Consider the following 13,078-nt stretch of genomic DNA (forward strand, 5'->3'; position numbering starts at 1 on the left):
AAAATGGCAACTAAAGGTTAATAGTGATAAAACTAAAGTCACACTTTTTACATAAAGTCGCATAAATAAATAAATAGCTTTTGGTCTTGCACTTTTATGCGTAAAAAGACATTAAATAAATAAATAAATGACCACACTCGTACACCATTTTCGACAGGCACTTGTAAGGACAGCAGGAACCATGACGACCAAGTGGTCCTTCGGGCGTCCCCGTTGCGTAGAAACGAAAACGGTGAGGGGGGGGTCGTCATGCATCAACATCAACAAACATTTAACAATATCTGGATACCTAGGTGAGTTTAGGAGAAACCTATTCACGTTATAGACAAAAAGAATACACACAAGTGAACCAGCGACGTTTGGATGTTTGCTAAACAGATGCTACCAACGCTAATTGAGTTTGTGTGGCGTTAGCCCGACGGTTAGCAGCCACAGAGCTCACAAGAGACTTTAAAAACACAAATGTCGTCAATGTTCGTGTCTGTGCGGTGCAGTTTCAGCTGGCACCATCTGTACATGTGAGGAGCTGAACGATGGCAAGCTAGTTGACGCTCATACTCGCTGTCAGCAGTAGCCGTCAGGTGCTAGCTCCCGATAGGAGCTCAGGTCATTGTTCAGGTGCTTTTAAATTCAGCTCGGCAAGCGTTGGTTTATACAATAATCTTAGTCAAAGCGGGGGGAAACAAAGGGGAAAATGGCTGGCGACGCTGGCAGCATCCCTGAACTGGACCAAAAGAAGTACGATGCAGACGAACAGGTGAAGATCATCTGTCTGGGAGACAGCGCAGTCGGTAAATCTAAGTGAGTATGAGCTGTAATGAACTGTCGTGTGTTTCATAATGTGTTTTATCTGCTGTGCTTGCGTTTACATGGGCTGTTTTTCTCTCTTTCACAGGCTGATGGAGAGGTTTCTCATGGACGAGTAGTATCCTTTAACAGATTTAGACATTTAAAGTAACACATCTGTATCAGGGGTTTGTTTGTACGTCGTGTTGTGTAATCCCACTACAGCCACTATGTGCACATGGACATCCTGCTTAAGGTCAAGCCCCAGTGCCTCCAACAAAGCAGGTCGTTTGTCCTGACAGGTTAAGATACTTAACTCTTTCTGCAGTCGTCCCCAGCAGTTGTCAACCTATGCTTTGACTCTCTACAAACACACAGCCACCGTAGGAAACAAAACAGTAGCGGTCGGTATGTATTGTGCACTTGCTTTTGTTCTGCTCTCAGTGACCACAGAAAATAATTATCACTGTGAAGCATAAATCAGCAGGCATGCCTTTTTTGATTTTGATTCACAGACTTCTGGGACACCGCGGGTCAGGAGAGATTTCAGAGCATGCATCCCTCTTATTACCACAAAGCACATGCATGCATCATGGTAAGACGCACTCTGGGTTTCTGCCTTTACGTAATCATTTAGCCAGCCCTTTCCTGAGATTATTAAGTATTCAGAAAAGTAAGGAATACATGGTTTCAGATTGATTACTTAAAGGCCCAAATCTGCACCATTAGATTCCACTAAATCCATAAAAAAAAAAGCCTTAAACTAAATATTAGTTTGATTTCACTTCGATCACTTGGCCCTGCTTTGTTCATTGTGCAGATGAAATGATGAAATATCACAATGCATTCTGGTTAAGATGCATCTCTCAAGTGTACATTTTGTTTGTTCCTTTGAACAGAAAAATGTAGTCATGTTTTGGTATTTGAAGACGAAGATGGCGATCCTCTCACGGAGCAGCGTTGCACCAGTTGAACTGGGGAGGTGCCACACACTCAGCAAAGAAGGCCAAACTCCACTGTAAACTTCTCTGCTTTCTCTTAGGTTTTTGATGTTCAGAGGAAGATTACATATAAGAATTTGGCCAACTGGTATAAGGAGCTGAGGGAGTACAGACCGGAGGTGCCCTGTTGTGTGGTTGCCAACAAAATCGATGGTGAGTCTGGCTCTGACACTGCACGTGACAGAGAATATTCAGGTCTTATGATTGTATTAAATGTGAACGTTACAGCAGGTTAAGTAGGTTATCCTTTTGATTAATTGTTGGATCAACAAAGCATGTTGAACATGTGAAGATGTTTTTTTTTTTTTCATGTGTGCAGCTGATTTGAAGGTGACACAGAGAAGCTTTAACTTTGGGAAGAAGCAAGGACTCCCATTTTACTTTGTATCAGCGGCTGATGGAACTAATGTAGTAAAGGTTTGACGTTTTATTTACTCTCCTGCAGTATTAATGCCAGTGATCCCTAGGTTCATTCCTTCATGCATTTCAAACTCATTAGTAGTTTTACAGTTAACTATATGTAATTTTACAAGACAGCCGTTCTCAAAATGAGAAGCTTAAGTATCAAATTAATTCAGCCTGTAATTTATTATAATCTCATAAACTGTCCAGACTACTTGAACCGACCCTGTGTGTTGATAGTTCTGACTGCAACTGTCACAACAGATGTTCAGAGAGATGATCAAGAGAGCAGTGGACTACAAGCAAAATCCCGGCGACTTCATGGATGAAGTGATGCAAGAATTGGAGGTACACCTCTCTGAATACCAAACCAAAGTTTGATCCCCTGTCGTGTTCCTCTTTGAAGCAGGTGTAGATTTAAATAATTCTAATTAAAGGAGGTTTGCTGCAAAGAATAAAAAAGTGTTTTATCATGCAATACTACATTGCTCTAAGAAACTCCATAATTGGTTTACAATGTGTTTTCCAAAGCTGTTTAATATGAATTATATCTCCAACACCATCAACTTTTCTTGTTCATGTGGAAAATGTGTGATCTAATTTTCTTTTCTTTTTTGCTAAATTGTTGAGTTTTGGACTGAAAACATGTTTGTATTGATTTGATATCGATATTTTTCGCACTTATCTTGTAGAACTTTGACCTGGAGAAGAAAGAAGATAATTCAGAAGCAGATGAGGACGGACTAAAAGCAGAGAGTCCCGACTTGGTCTGATAGATGTTTACAGATTCCCCAAACCCTCTTCTCGTCTCATGGATAATTTATCCTCCTCTGGGGTTGATGCTGTGAATAGATTATGTTATTACTCAAAATGCCAGAGATCTGTGATTCTCTGTGACGGACACCATCAACAGACACATTGTTTGTCCTTACATAATTTTGGTGGTCTGCTTTGTAACTCTACCACTGAAGGTTGGCAGACATTGTTTTAGTCAGGTTTTAAGTCACTGCCCTCCATCTGTCCAGTTGCATTTTGGCAGGGAAATAAACCTGGTGGGATAATTAGGAATTGTGTTGTTTACCAGGTTAATTTGTTTTAGCATTATCATTCATACATTGTTGAATAATATCTACTATAGTAATAGTAGAAAACCATACAATGATACTCAATGTTTGCTTATTTTGTGTCATGTAATAAGAATGTGAAGCATTGAAAACAAACTCACACAGAACAAGGAGAACGTGTGATTATGAACCATATTTGCTGCTGTTCTCAGTGTTTGTGTGTGGTGTTGTGTGCAGTGCCAATGGGGAGCTGCATCTATTGGCTGCTTTTGTTGCATTAATTTTATGACGTAAAAAGTCTGTTTTTCAGTGCCCTTTAAATGAAAATTTAATGGACCGTGTAACCAAAATTGTTACGTGTCTCTTTCTGACTTTCAGAAAAGAACTGAGTAGTCAACCTCAGCATATAAGATGCAGCTACCAGCCATGTACGAGTAGACATTAGCTGTATTGAACTCTTGTGAAATGCTCAGCCAGCTGTGTCCTTCATGATGGACTTGAGGTGGTTGTCTGTACATTCATTCATATTAACAGAACTGTTGAATGAAGAACTTTGAACCAGTTTTATTTTCTGGAGACCTATTGTTTTTGTTCTTTTTATTCTTTCTTTATTACTGTTCTCTGATGAAAGTGTTAATTAAGCAAAAACTTTACGACCAAAAGTCACCAGAATGCAAAGGGGGGTTGCACACACTACGCTGTAAGAATCAAGTTTACGTTTTTGCAATTATCTCAAATGCCTTGACTTAGAGTCAAAATTGTTTTGTCCTACTATTCAGTCAGTTAATCTACATATTTGCTCCAAAGCTCTTCTGTTGTAAAAATGTCAAATTTTGAGTTTTATCGAAAACTGTTTTTTGTCTTCGAGAACTCGTCAGAGGCTGTTGGGCCAATCGTCCCAAAACTGAGTCAGGATCATTTATGGACTTCGGGAAGGAAGGCCATTGTGAATTTAGTGATTTTTTTTTTGGTGCCATTTTTCATGTGTTGTACTACAACAAACTCCTACAGAAGTTATTGTATTGACTTGAAATTGAGTTAGTGCAGTCTATAGATCTTTGAGATGAAAAGTCAAAACATTCCTGTGTTTCACCAGGAAGTACAGGAAGCCCCAAATTTCACATTTGAAGTCCTGGCCTGAACACATATACATGCCAATATTCAGTCATAGTGCCACCTACTGGCAACAGGAAATGACATGTTTTAAACATTAATGTGCTCTTCCCAGAAGGTTGACCAGCTCCACCTGGTCTGAAGAGCTTTATGATCTGGATGATGCTATATTGTGAAGCTTGTGAGTTTTCGTTGTCTGTGGCGTTGCATTGAATTGAATGTTCAATGTCATAACCATGAAACAGATAGTTGTTGCAATTGGGGTTAACATTATCCAATCTGCACCAAACTTCATGTTTGATAAGAGTCCCGGCCTGAACACATCTACATGCCAATATTCGGTTACAGTTATAGCACCACCTACTGGCAACAGGTAGTAAACCTTATATAGCAATCATTATTTGATTTATGTGAACTCTGTGGTCTACACATGATTTGCTGGCACATAAAGCAACTGCAGCACATCCCGTCTCACGCAGAATGTGAGGGCCCATTCAGTGCTGTTTTGTGTTGCATTAACTCACAATAAATCACACAGGAACATAAGTTTACCACTGAGACACTGAATTAGCAGGAACAAGACTTTGATGCAGTTCATGTTTTAATTATAAATTTATTACATAATATAACAAACATATATCTCTGTGGTGGAGATATCCTGGGCAACATCTCAGATCTTGCCTCAATCTTCCCTGTCACCCTTACTCTGTTTGCATTATGAATACTAGGTAGCTTCTGGTTAACTTTTTATTTCTACTTGGGCTTTCATGTATTAAAATGAAGGTGGGGATTTGTAATGTCTCTAATACTTTAAAGCGTTCAGAAGTCGCTGGGAGATAGGTTGTAGATGATTTACCTGCTCACTGGATGTTGAGAAGGGGAAGTTCACCTGTGAGACAAGGCTGAGGTGTTGCAGTGATACATCCACCATTCTAAACTTCACAGTGCAAACAAGGAGAAAACCAACAATGAAAGAAAAACCCTTTGATGATAAGATCACTGGTTCCATTGGGTGACCAGACCCCAGTGGGCTTTTAAAAAGATTACACTGCTCCCTCTACTCTATGTAGATTGTGCTTTATTGATTAGAAAATAAGACAAAGATAAACCTTCACTGAACTTATTTGACCTAATGATGTGTAAGTGTGTTACACGTTGCTCTGTAGCATCATTTTGCATCTGTTTGTGGTAAACTTACACAACCATCTGGACCAGATATTCACTACAGCATTGTTTCTTCTAACCAGGCCAGCCTGTGTGAGACTATACATGTTCACCTCTCAAGTGAGAATAGTAGGCCAAGCTGGATAATAACCTTCATCACAGTAAAATCAAGCAATTGTGATACTTTGTCTCAAACTTTAAATAGAAATGTTAATGCAAAGCTCACAGGTAGATATACACAGGCTATATAAATATATATGTGTGTGTGTGTGTTACGTACACATACACATACACATACACATACACACACGTATGTATCAATAGCCTGCATCTTTACAAAATAATAATGACTGCATTTCCATCTGTAGGAAATACAGAAGGGTCTAACAAACATCTGTAGTTCTCAAGATTTCCAGGAGATGGCACCATATTATTGAGTCTAACAGCTCAAGAATGCTGTAACTAAGATAGTCCTAAAGCAAAGACAAATATACAGTTAAAAGTTAAGTTATTTTTTGGCACATTTTTCCTTTGTGTTGTTTGTTCCTCACTGGATCACCTCATATAGCATATCCAAAACTCAAAAACTGAAGGTCTGAAAAAGGAAAAAGGAGTGCTGCCAGACAGAGTGGAGCGTAAGGAGCGCAAATAGCATCTGGGAATGGGTTTACAAAACAGTGACACTGCATAAGCTGCACCTACACAGTTACAAGGTGAGATACAGCTGTCTTGCTTTATAAAACGTGACAATGGTTAATCTCTCTCTCTCGTCTGTCTCTCCCTCTTGGGCAGAACAGTCCACTTTCTGAAGACGCCACTTTGTACGAAACAAGAATGTAGAACAATGATCTGGAATAGAAGATGAATGTATGTGTGCATTTTTCTGTTTGTGTGTATATGTATTTTTTGTGTGCGTGTGTGCGCATGTGTGTGAGACACAGCCACTGCCGGGAATCTCTGATGGTAATACAGTAAGGCTATAGTGGACTAACTCCAAAGATGTAAACCCTAACAATCAACCATACACTCGCTCACGTGTATTCTCTTGGTCTCTCTCTCTCTCTCAAACAAATACACACAAACAATGCAAACAAACATTTGCACACATACACACACAGTCACACACACACGGTGAAGAGGAACGACCACACAGACAGATTCAGGGAATCCAGATGCACACATGCGCTTGGACGTTGGGTGGCTTTTATGTTAGCACCTTGTCACCTTGTTTTGTGCAAATCATCCCCTAGTTCATAGTTCAGAGTTCAAAAGTTCAAGAGTTCATAGAAAGAATAAAATCTGCTCACCTTTTTCACAGGTGGTTAACTATGCATATATGCCAAACATTCATATATAGATCTATATACTTTTTGTTTTTCCAAAAATTTATATGAAATCTATCATATATACATTGCTTGTGATTTTTAAAAAAAGCAAATATTCGTAGTTTGTTCATTTTTACAAGTGTAAGTACGTTTAGAATGGACAGGATATTTGTTTTTTTTTTCTGTCTTTTTTTCTGTCACTCTAAAATTCAAATGAGTGAACGATTTCAATGTTCCACACGCTACAAAATTTACCCACAGTGTCCGAGGGTAACAAATCAGCAACAAAAAACAAACAAAAAAGAATAGAAAACAATAAACACAAAAAAGTCCAAATGAGTCTGAAAACATACTGTAACACTGGAGTCAGAAATAAAATAATCAGTGAGGTCACAGTGAGGCAGTGAGTGCTATTCCTACAACCCAGACACAATGTTATATTCACCACCCGCTTTTACAAACTGTTAGCAAAAAAGAAAATAGAGAAAAAAAAGAAGAAGCACACCACTTCTCGCCAAGTGAAAGTGCCTTGGCGTACTGATGGGATGCTGCTGATGTACGGAGGTTTTTAGTGGTAATAGAGATTACCTGGACTTCTGTTAGAGAAAAGCTATGGATAAAATGCTTTTTGTTGCGTGAATAAAACTCACTGTTTCTCACTGCCAGCAGAAGCTACTCATGAGTACAATTGTAGATTTTGTATTGTTAAAGAAAAATTCAGTTGTTTTGTTTTACAACCTGGGTCTTATTCTTAGAGTTCTGGCTGCCACTGTTTATGATAATACTTTACTCACTAAGTAAACCGTAAAGATACAGGGAAGCAGCGATGTTGCAAGACACAGCCAAGTTGTAAAATACTGAATTTTCTTTAAGACCTTACAGAGGCTTTCCCATCCCCACAGCCTGATAAACTACGCACACATTACCCGCAGTGGCATTTCAGAAGGGCGGATACTTTATGTCTAGCTCATTTAAGCCCTTGTATGACAAGTTTTTGTTGGTTATACAGGTAAATCAGGGGGTCACAGGGATGGAAATTTTACTAGCCCTCTAGCATTTTTCAGACTGTAGTGGTGTTAAATTATCCACACAGGTAAGAATTTAAATAAATAGTATTGAAACAAGAGCCAACTACCTCTCCATGCTAGTGCCCCAAACTTCCATCCCTGAGTGATTAACAGGCAAAAGATGAGGTGAAAGAGCACCTTTTACCAATTAGCTGTCTCCTTAAGTGGTCTTTACTGTAGGTTGTGGATAAAGTCAGAACCACTTCAGTGAGATCTGTAGCTGAAGCAGTAGGGATGGGTGTCAACTGGGGTCTCAGCCTCACATTATGGGATGCCCTTTAGTATGAAGGAAGACCGTAAGAAAATAAAAACAAACAACAAACTCTCTGTCCAACACATGATGCAACTCGTCATGCTACGGTTCAAGAAAGGGTGACCATAAGGAAAGTTGTATAGCTATGACAAAAATTTCATTTCCATATCTATATACTTTTTTTTATTTCAAATATATATATATGTATATATGTATATAATTGGTAGAAATGAGTAAACTATTGGTGGAATAAATTTAAAGATTTCTCTCTGCCTTCTATACTAAAAACCAAAAACAGGCGCAGATTAATTTATTATATTTCCTCTTTGCAACATTGTCTTTTCTTCTGAAAGCTATATTTAGATACATATATATTATATTATATAATACCTATATATAATATTCCCTTTGGAAAACCAAAAAATTGATTATGAAAAAAGCCACGAGTGTTGGTTAAACATTCTCCAAATATAATAGATAGCACAGTCTGGGTACCAAGGCAGAGGGGTTTTCTCCTGTGGTTTACTTTGTGGAGCTCCACCTCTGGGATCTGAAGTCTTCGGTTTAAAAACAACAGCAGGTTTAGAGAAGACACACCTTTTCAGAGCTGTGTCAGTACTATGTCCATAGTCCTGTGTTCATCATTGTTGATCTCTGTATAAATATTTTGAAAGGCAACTGAGCTTTCTGTTTGAAAAGGAAAATTCTTCCTCCTCCTCCTTTACTCAAACTGCAAAAGGCTTTCAGAGGCCTAATAGATGGAGGGATAGAGGTAGAGAGGAGAGGAGGGAATAGTGAGAGAGAAAGTGTGGGTGTTACTAAGGGAACAACTGAAGCTTTCACAAATCAAATGTTTTAATTGGAGCTCATGCGATTCTCCTCGGCAAAGAAAGACCAGAGCCCATTTTGAGGTCTGATCTAATTGGCTGCAGGCAAGGAGGTGGGCAGACACTAAGGGCCAAGTAGAGGGGGACAAATGTATTGAATCCTCCTCTTCAGTGCAGTGCCAAGTGCAGGGTATTAATGCAGAACGGGAACGTAACGTGTCGCAGGTAAACCTTTATGATGCGGAACATAAAAACAGCTGGAGTAAAAGAGGAGCAGTTCTCATGTTTTCTCTTCCATCAACTCTATTATCTTGCCCATCTTTCTATCCAAGTGTTGCTGTGTCTAAGGGCAGGGGTCAGCTCTCTAGCAGCAGTTTTAGTGCTCGTTCAATGTTCATGCGGTGTCCAACTCGTGTCACTCCAAGCTCTGCAAAGTCATCCTTGGTTAGAGCTGGGAGGTGAGACCCTTCGATCTCATGTTCCTGAAACCCTGCTCTGTGCTCCCCCAAGTTGATGCTTTCCAGCCAGTCTCCAACATCGTACTTATTCCAGAGGTGGAGGGGCTTCTGGTGGAAGGGCCGGAGGGCTAAAAGTGGTGACCCCAGCCCAGGAGAATGCGAAGGTGACGGGGACGGGGAGCGAGAGCGGGAACGGGCGCTGGAGCTCCTCATCACAAAGCGGACCTCTTTAGGCTCCTGGGGTAGGCTGAGGCTAGAAGATTTGAGGATGGTTTGGGGCGGTGTAGTTGGTGAGGTCGGTAGGCCGAAGCTTGAGAATCGTCCAAGAGGGTCGCCCCGATCAGGTGAGCCTGAACCTGGGCTTGGGGTGCGTCGGGTGACGGGGTAACGACTGCCAGGGCGGATGGTGTATGTGGTGCCATAACTTCTCTGAGAAATGGTGTGGAGCTCGCCTAGGCTGCTGAAAAGTCTGGTGGAGACAGAGAGAGAGTTTCAGGAATGTTAACAGAAGGTTAAAGTGAACAATGTGAAAATACAGAAGAAGACAAGGAGACAAAGTTTTGGGTTATACAGTATTTATAAAGCTGCGTTAAGTTCTTGTAAAGTTAGTTTGGCTAGAGGTTAATGAATGTTAGACAGACCAAGGTAGTCTCACATCACATAATCATCAAAACAGGAAGCTGCACTTGCTGGATATGGGTTTCTGTGATTATTTACGGGTTTGTATAAAACTTGTGTTACTCATCATGAGACATCATGTGGGACTTGTATCAACATGTCAACTACATCAACTATACAAGGCAATACATGGCAGTATTTATAAGATAGCACTATTTTTACTGATACTCATCCAACTCTCAGTCCACCGGTTCATTACTTAAAGTCTTTTTCTCTAATGAATTTAATCAAAAGTTACTTCCTATTAAGGCTCGCTGTACACTTCCCTGAAGGGATTACTGTGACCCACAAACAGCAAAAGGTTAATAATTACATTAGAATTACAGTGTCAAACAGATTTGGTGTTTTACATTGAAACTGCTGATAGCACTAACCTGAAAGCACTGAATTACAAATACAGTACAAACATGCACACAGACACACACACACCCACATACCCACACACACACATTTACCTACATTTAGACACAGTAGGCAGATCTACAGAGTGAGTGGATTTCATATTTGGTTTTCAGCTTTTCTTTGCACATTAATTGTAAATCTAAAGAGTTTATTTTAATGACAAATAATTATAGCGTATAAAAAATAAAAAATTAAAGTGCTGTTAAAGGCCATGTGGGGATACACAAAGTAGCATATTTTTAATCAAATGAGTACTTATTTACCTCTGAAGTGCAGCTAACAATTAAACGCAGTAAGTCTATTATTTAGGGAATCTCAGTGGCCAACCAACCCCATCTTACCATCTGCAGAAGGAAACATGAATTGTACTAACACAAACTGCCAATAATTTCTTTAGATGTTGGAATCTGATACCGCAACAACAGTAACTCCAGTTTTTTCCACAGGTACAATAAATACTGGTCTAACTACCTTTTTACATCTGACCCTCTTTTTAAAAAACAAATAAAATGTTATTAGTATACTACTGATCTAATGGAGGAAACAATGGTCAGAAAGGAGAGGAGGGATGGATTAAAGATTAAGACTAACACAAGAGTTTTGTCTAGCTTTGTGCAAGCAGGGAGAAGCAGAAAGGAGAGGCCTAAATATGGTAAGAGTTGGTGCAATGGTGTCTGTTATATTCATGCATGTAAGCGAGTGTCTTATGTACAGGTGTGGCACATGTTTTCCCTCTACTGCATGTGTTTGGAAACTTCTGATATGGGTGAGATCAGGACTGTAGAGTGTAATGGAAACAAAAGGTAGCTAGGTAGCACACAGGCTGAAAAAATGATCAGACTATAAGGAGCCGACGGATATGAGATGAGCTCCATGCGCACTTACACAGTTGTCCTGCCCTCCTGGGCGCACAGTCAGTTCTAGACCAATCAGATCAGAGCAGCAGGGCGGAGCATGCAAGGTGAGCAGAGAGAGAGCAATGGGAGAGAATGTTAGCATCACTCCATGAGACGCAGCCTGCCAACCAGACTTAAAGTCTGCTTCAGCTGACTCTGCTGTCTTTGACATGCCTTATATATGTGTGCGGGTGTGTATATGTGGCTGTATGAGTATGGCTGTGAGTGCATGGACATGTATGTATGTGTGTGTGTGTGTGTGTGTGTGTATGTATGAGTGTGTGATGGTGTTATTGATCTATGCAAGTATGACAAAGACAGCCGAGTAGGCTTCAGCACTCGAAGGTCTGACCAGTGGGCTACATGAGAGAGAAATGAGCACACTATTCACATATCAAACACTGCACAAACAAAGAAAAACAAACAAATAAATGAACAAATAAAAGGTGGGCACATGTCCCTTGACTTGTGGTTGCTTTGGTACTCTTGAAATAAGTGGTTTAAAATAACTATAATTCCAGGTAGTGTGCTTGTATATTAAAGGGTTAGTTGATATTGTGGTGGCATGAAGTACTAATCTTTAGTCAGTGTCTTCCCTACTGTAGACAGCTCTCAGTACGCCCCCAGTTTGGAGAAGCAAACACGAGGACCAGCACAGAAGCTAAGCAGTGTACTGCTGTAGACAGGGGCTGCAGAAAAAAGTATTTTAGCCACATAAAAAAAGGCCACCTTAAAAAAAAATCTATATCAGTTTCAATGTACAATATATTTAAAATATTTTCACCGCTTTACCTTGCCATCAGATATCCCTTTCCGACGAAGTGAAGCCGTTATATCGCACTCTTGAAAGCCACCATACTCCTTTTAAATAGTAATTTTACCTCACAGAACAAGGGAGTTGCTGCTCTACTGCAGACTCAATCTGCAGAAACGTTAGTTAGTTTGGATCCGAATTAACCATTTAGAACACACACAGAAGTCAAACAATAAAACAAACCAATCGAGGCAGTGGTATAACAGCAACTCCCATGTTCTGTGAGGTAAAATTTCTGTTTGTGTGAATGGCTTTGAGCATAGAGGGATATAATTGCTTCAGTTTCCCACTGTAAAAGGCTGTCTGACAGCGAGGTAAAGCAGTGAAAATATTCTTAATGTAGCGTATCTGAGGTGGGCTGTTTTTATGAGGCTACAATACATGTCCACAGCAAACTGGGCGCACTGACCGCCATCTACTGCAGGTAACAGACACACTGACTATAGATACACTGTGTATCTAATACTTTCTTTGAAGAGCAACTTTAGCATCATGTGCACCATTTTACCTGAGAATCTCAAAACTGGCAAAGTCCCACTGGTACACTCCGAGGTCAGAGCTGCAGACGATGTAGCGTCCGTCAAACTGCAGGCGAGGCTGGAGGCTGATGCTGCGGTCCTCTGAAACCGACAGTGTCTTCAGACACTTGCAGTTTATTTCTCTCCCTAAAGGCCAGACCTGCAGAGGGGACACAGCTCCATCTTAGGGACTCTTCACATGCAGAGGACCACACAGGACAAACAATGCCAAAACAATCAGGAGGCAGACACCCTCTCCACATTTAAGAGTAGGCTTAAGACGTTCCTCTTTGATTAAACTTATAGTTAA

General features: G+C 40.2%; 2 protein-coding genes across 3 annotated transcripts in view; one reads left to right on the forward strand and one right to left on the reverse strand.

Moving 5' to 3' along the window:
* Positions 1 to 232: 232 nt before the first annotated feature.
* rabl2 (RAB, member of RAS oncogene family-like 2) lies at positions 233 to 3,818 on the forward strand. Its single transcript, XM_035664300.1, has 8 exons — positions 233 to 801; positions 896 to 925; positions 1,115 to 1,194; positions 1,302 to 1,381; positions 1,829 to 1,940; positions 2,107 to 2,204; positions 2,454 to 2,537; positions 2,882 to 3,818. The coding sequence occupies exons 1-8, from the start codon at positions 695 to 697 to the stop codon at positions 2,960 to 2,962; spliced, it is 672 nt and encodes a 223-aa protein (XP_035520193.1). The 5' UTR covers positions 233 to 694; the 3' UTR covers positions 2,963 to 3,818.
* Positions 3,819 to 4,970: 1,152 nt separating this feature from the next.
* Positions 4,971 to 13,078, reverse strand: part of shank3a (SH3 and multiple ankyrin repeat domains 3a) — a 143,199-nt gene continuing 135,091 nt past the window's right edge. For both annotated transcript variants that reach the window (XM_035665387.1, XM_035665386.1), the window contains one exon: positions 4,971 to 9,929. In XM_035665387.1, coding sequence (XP_035521280.1) covers positions 9,359 to 9,929 — 571 coding nt within the window. In that variant the 3' untranslated portion in view covers positions 4,971 to 9,358. The remainder of the gene's footprint in view (positions 9,930 to 13,078) is intronic.

Source organism: Morone saxatilis, unplaced genomic scaffold, assembly GCF_004916995.1.
Source record: "Morone saxatilis isolate NCDOM2014 unplaced genomic scaffold, NCSU_SB_2.0 Contig2, whole genome shotgun sequence".
Classification (NCBI taxonomy): domain Eukaryota; kingdom Metazoa; phylum Chordata; class Actinopteri; family Moronidae; genus Morone; species Morone saxatilis.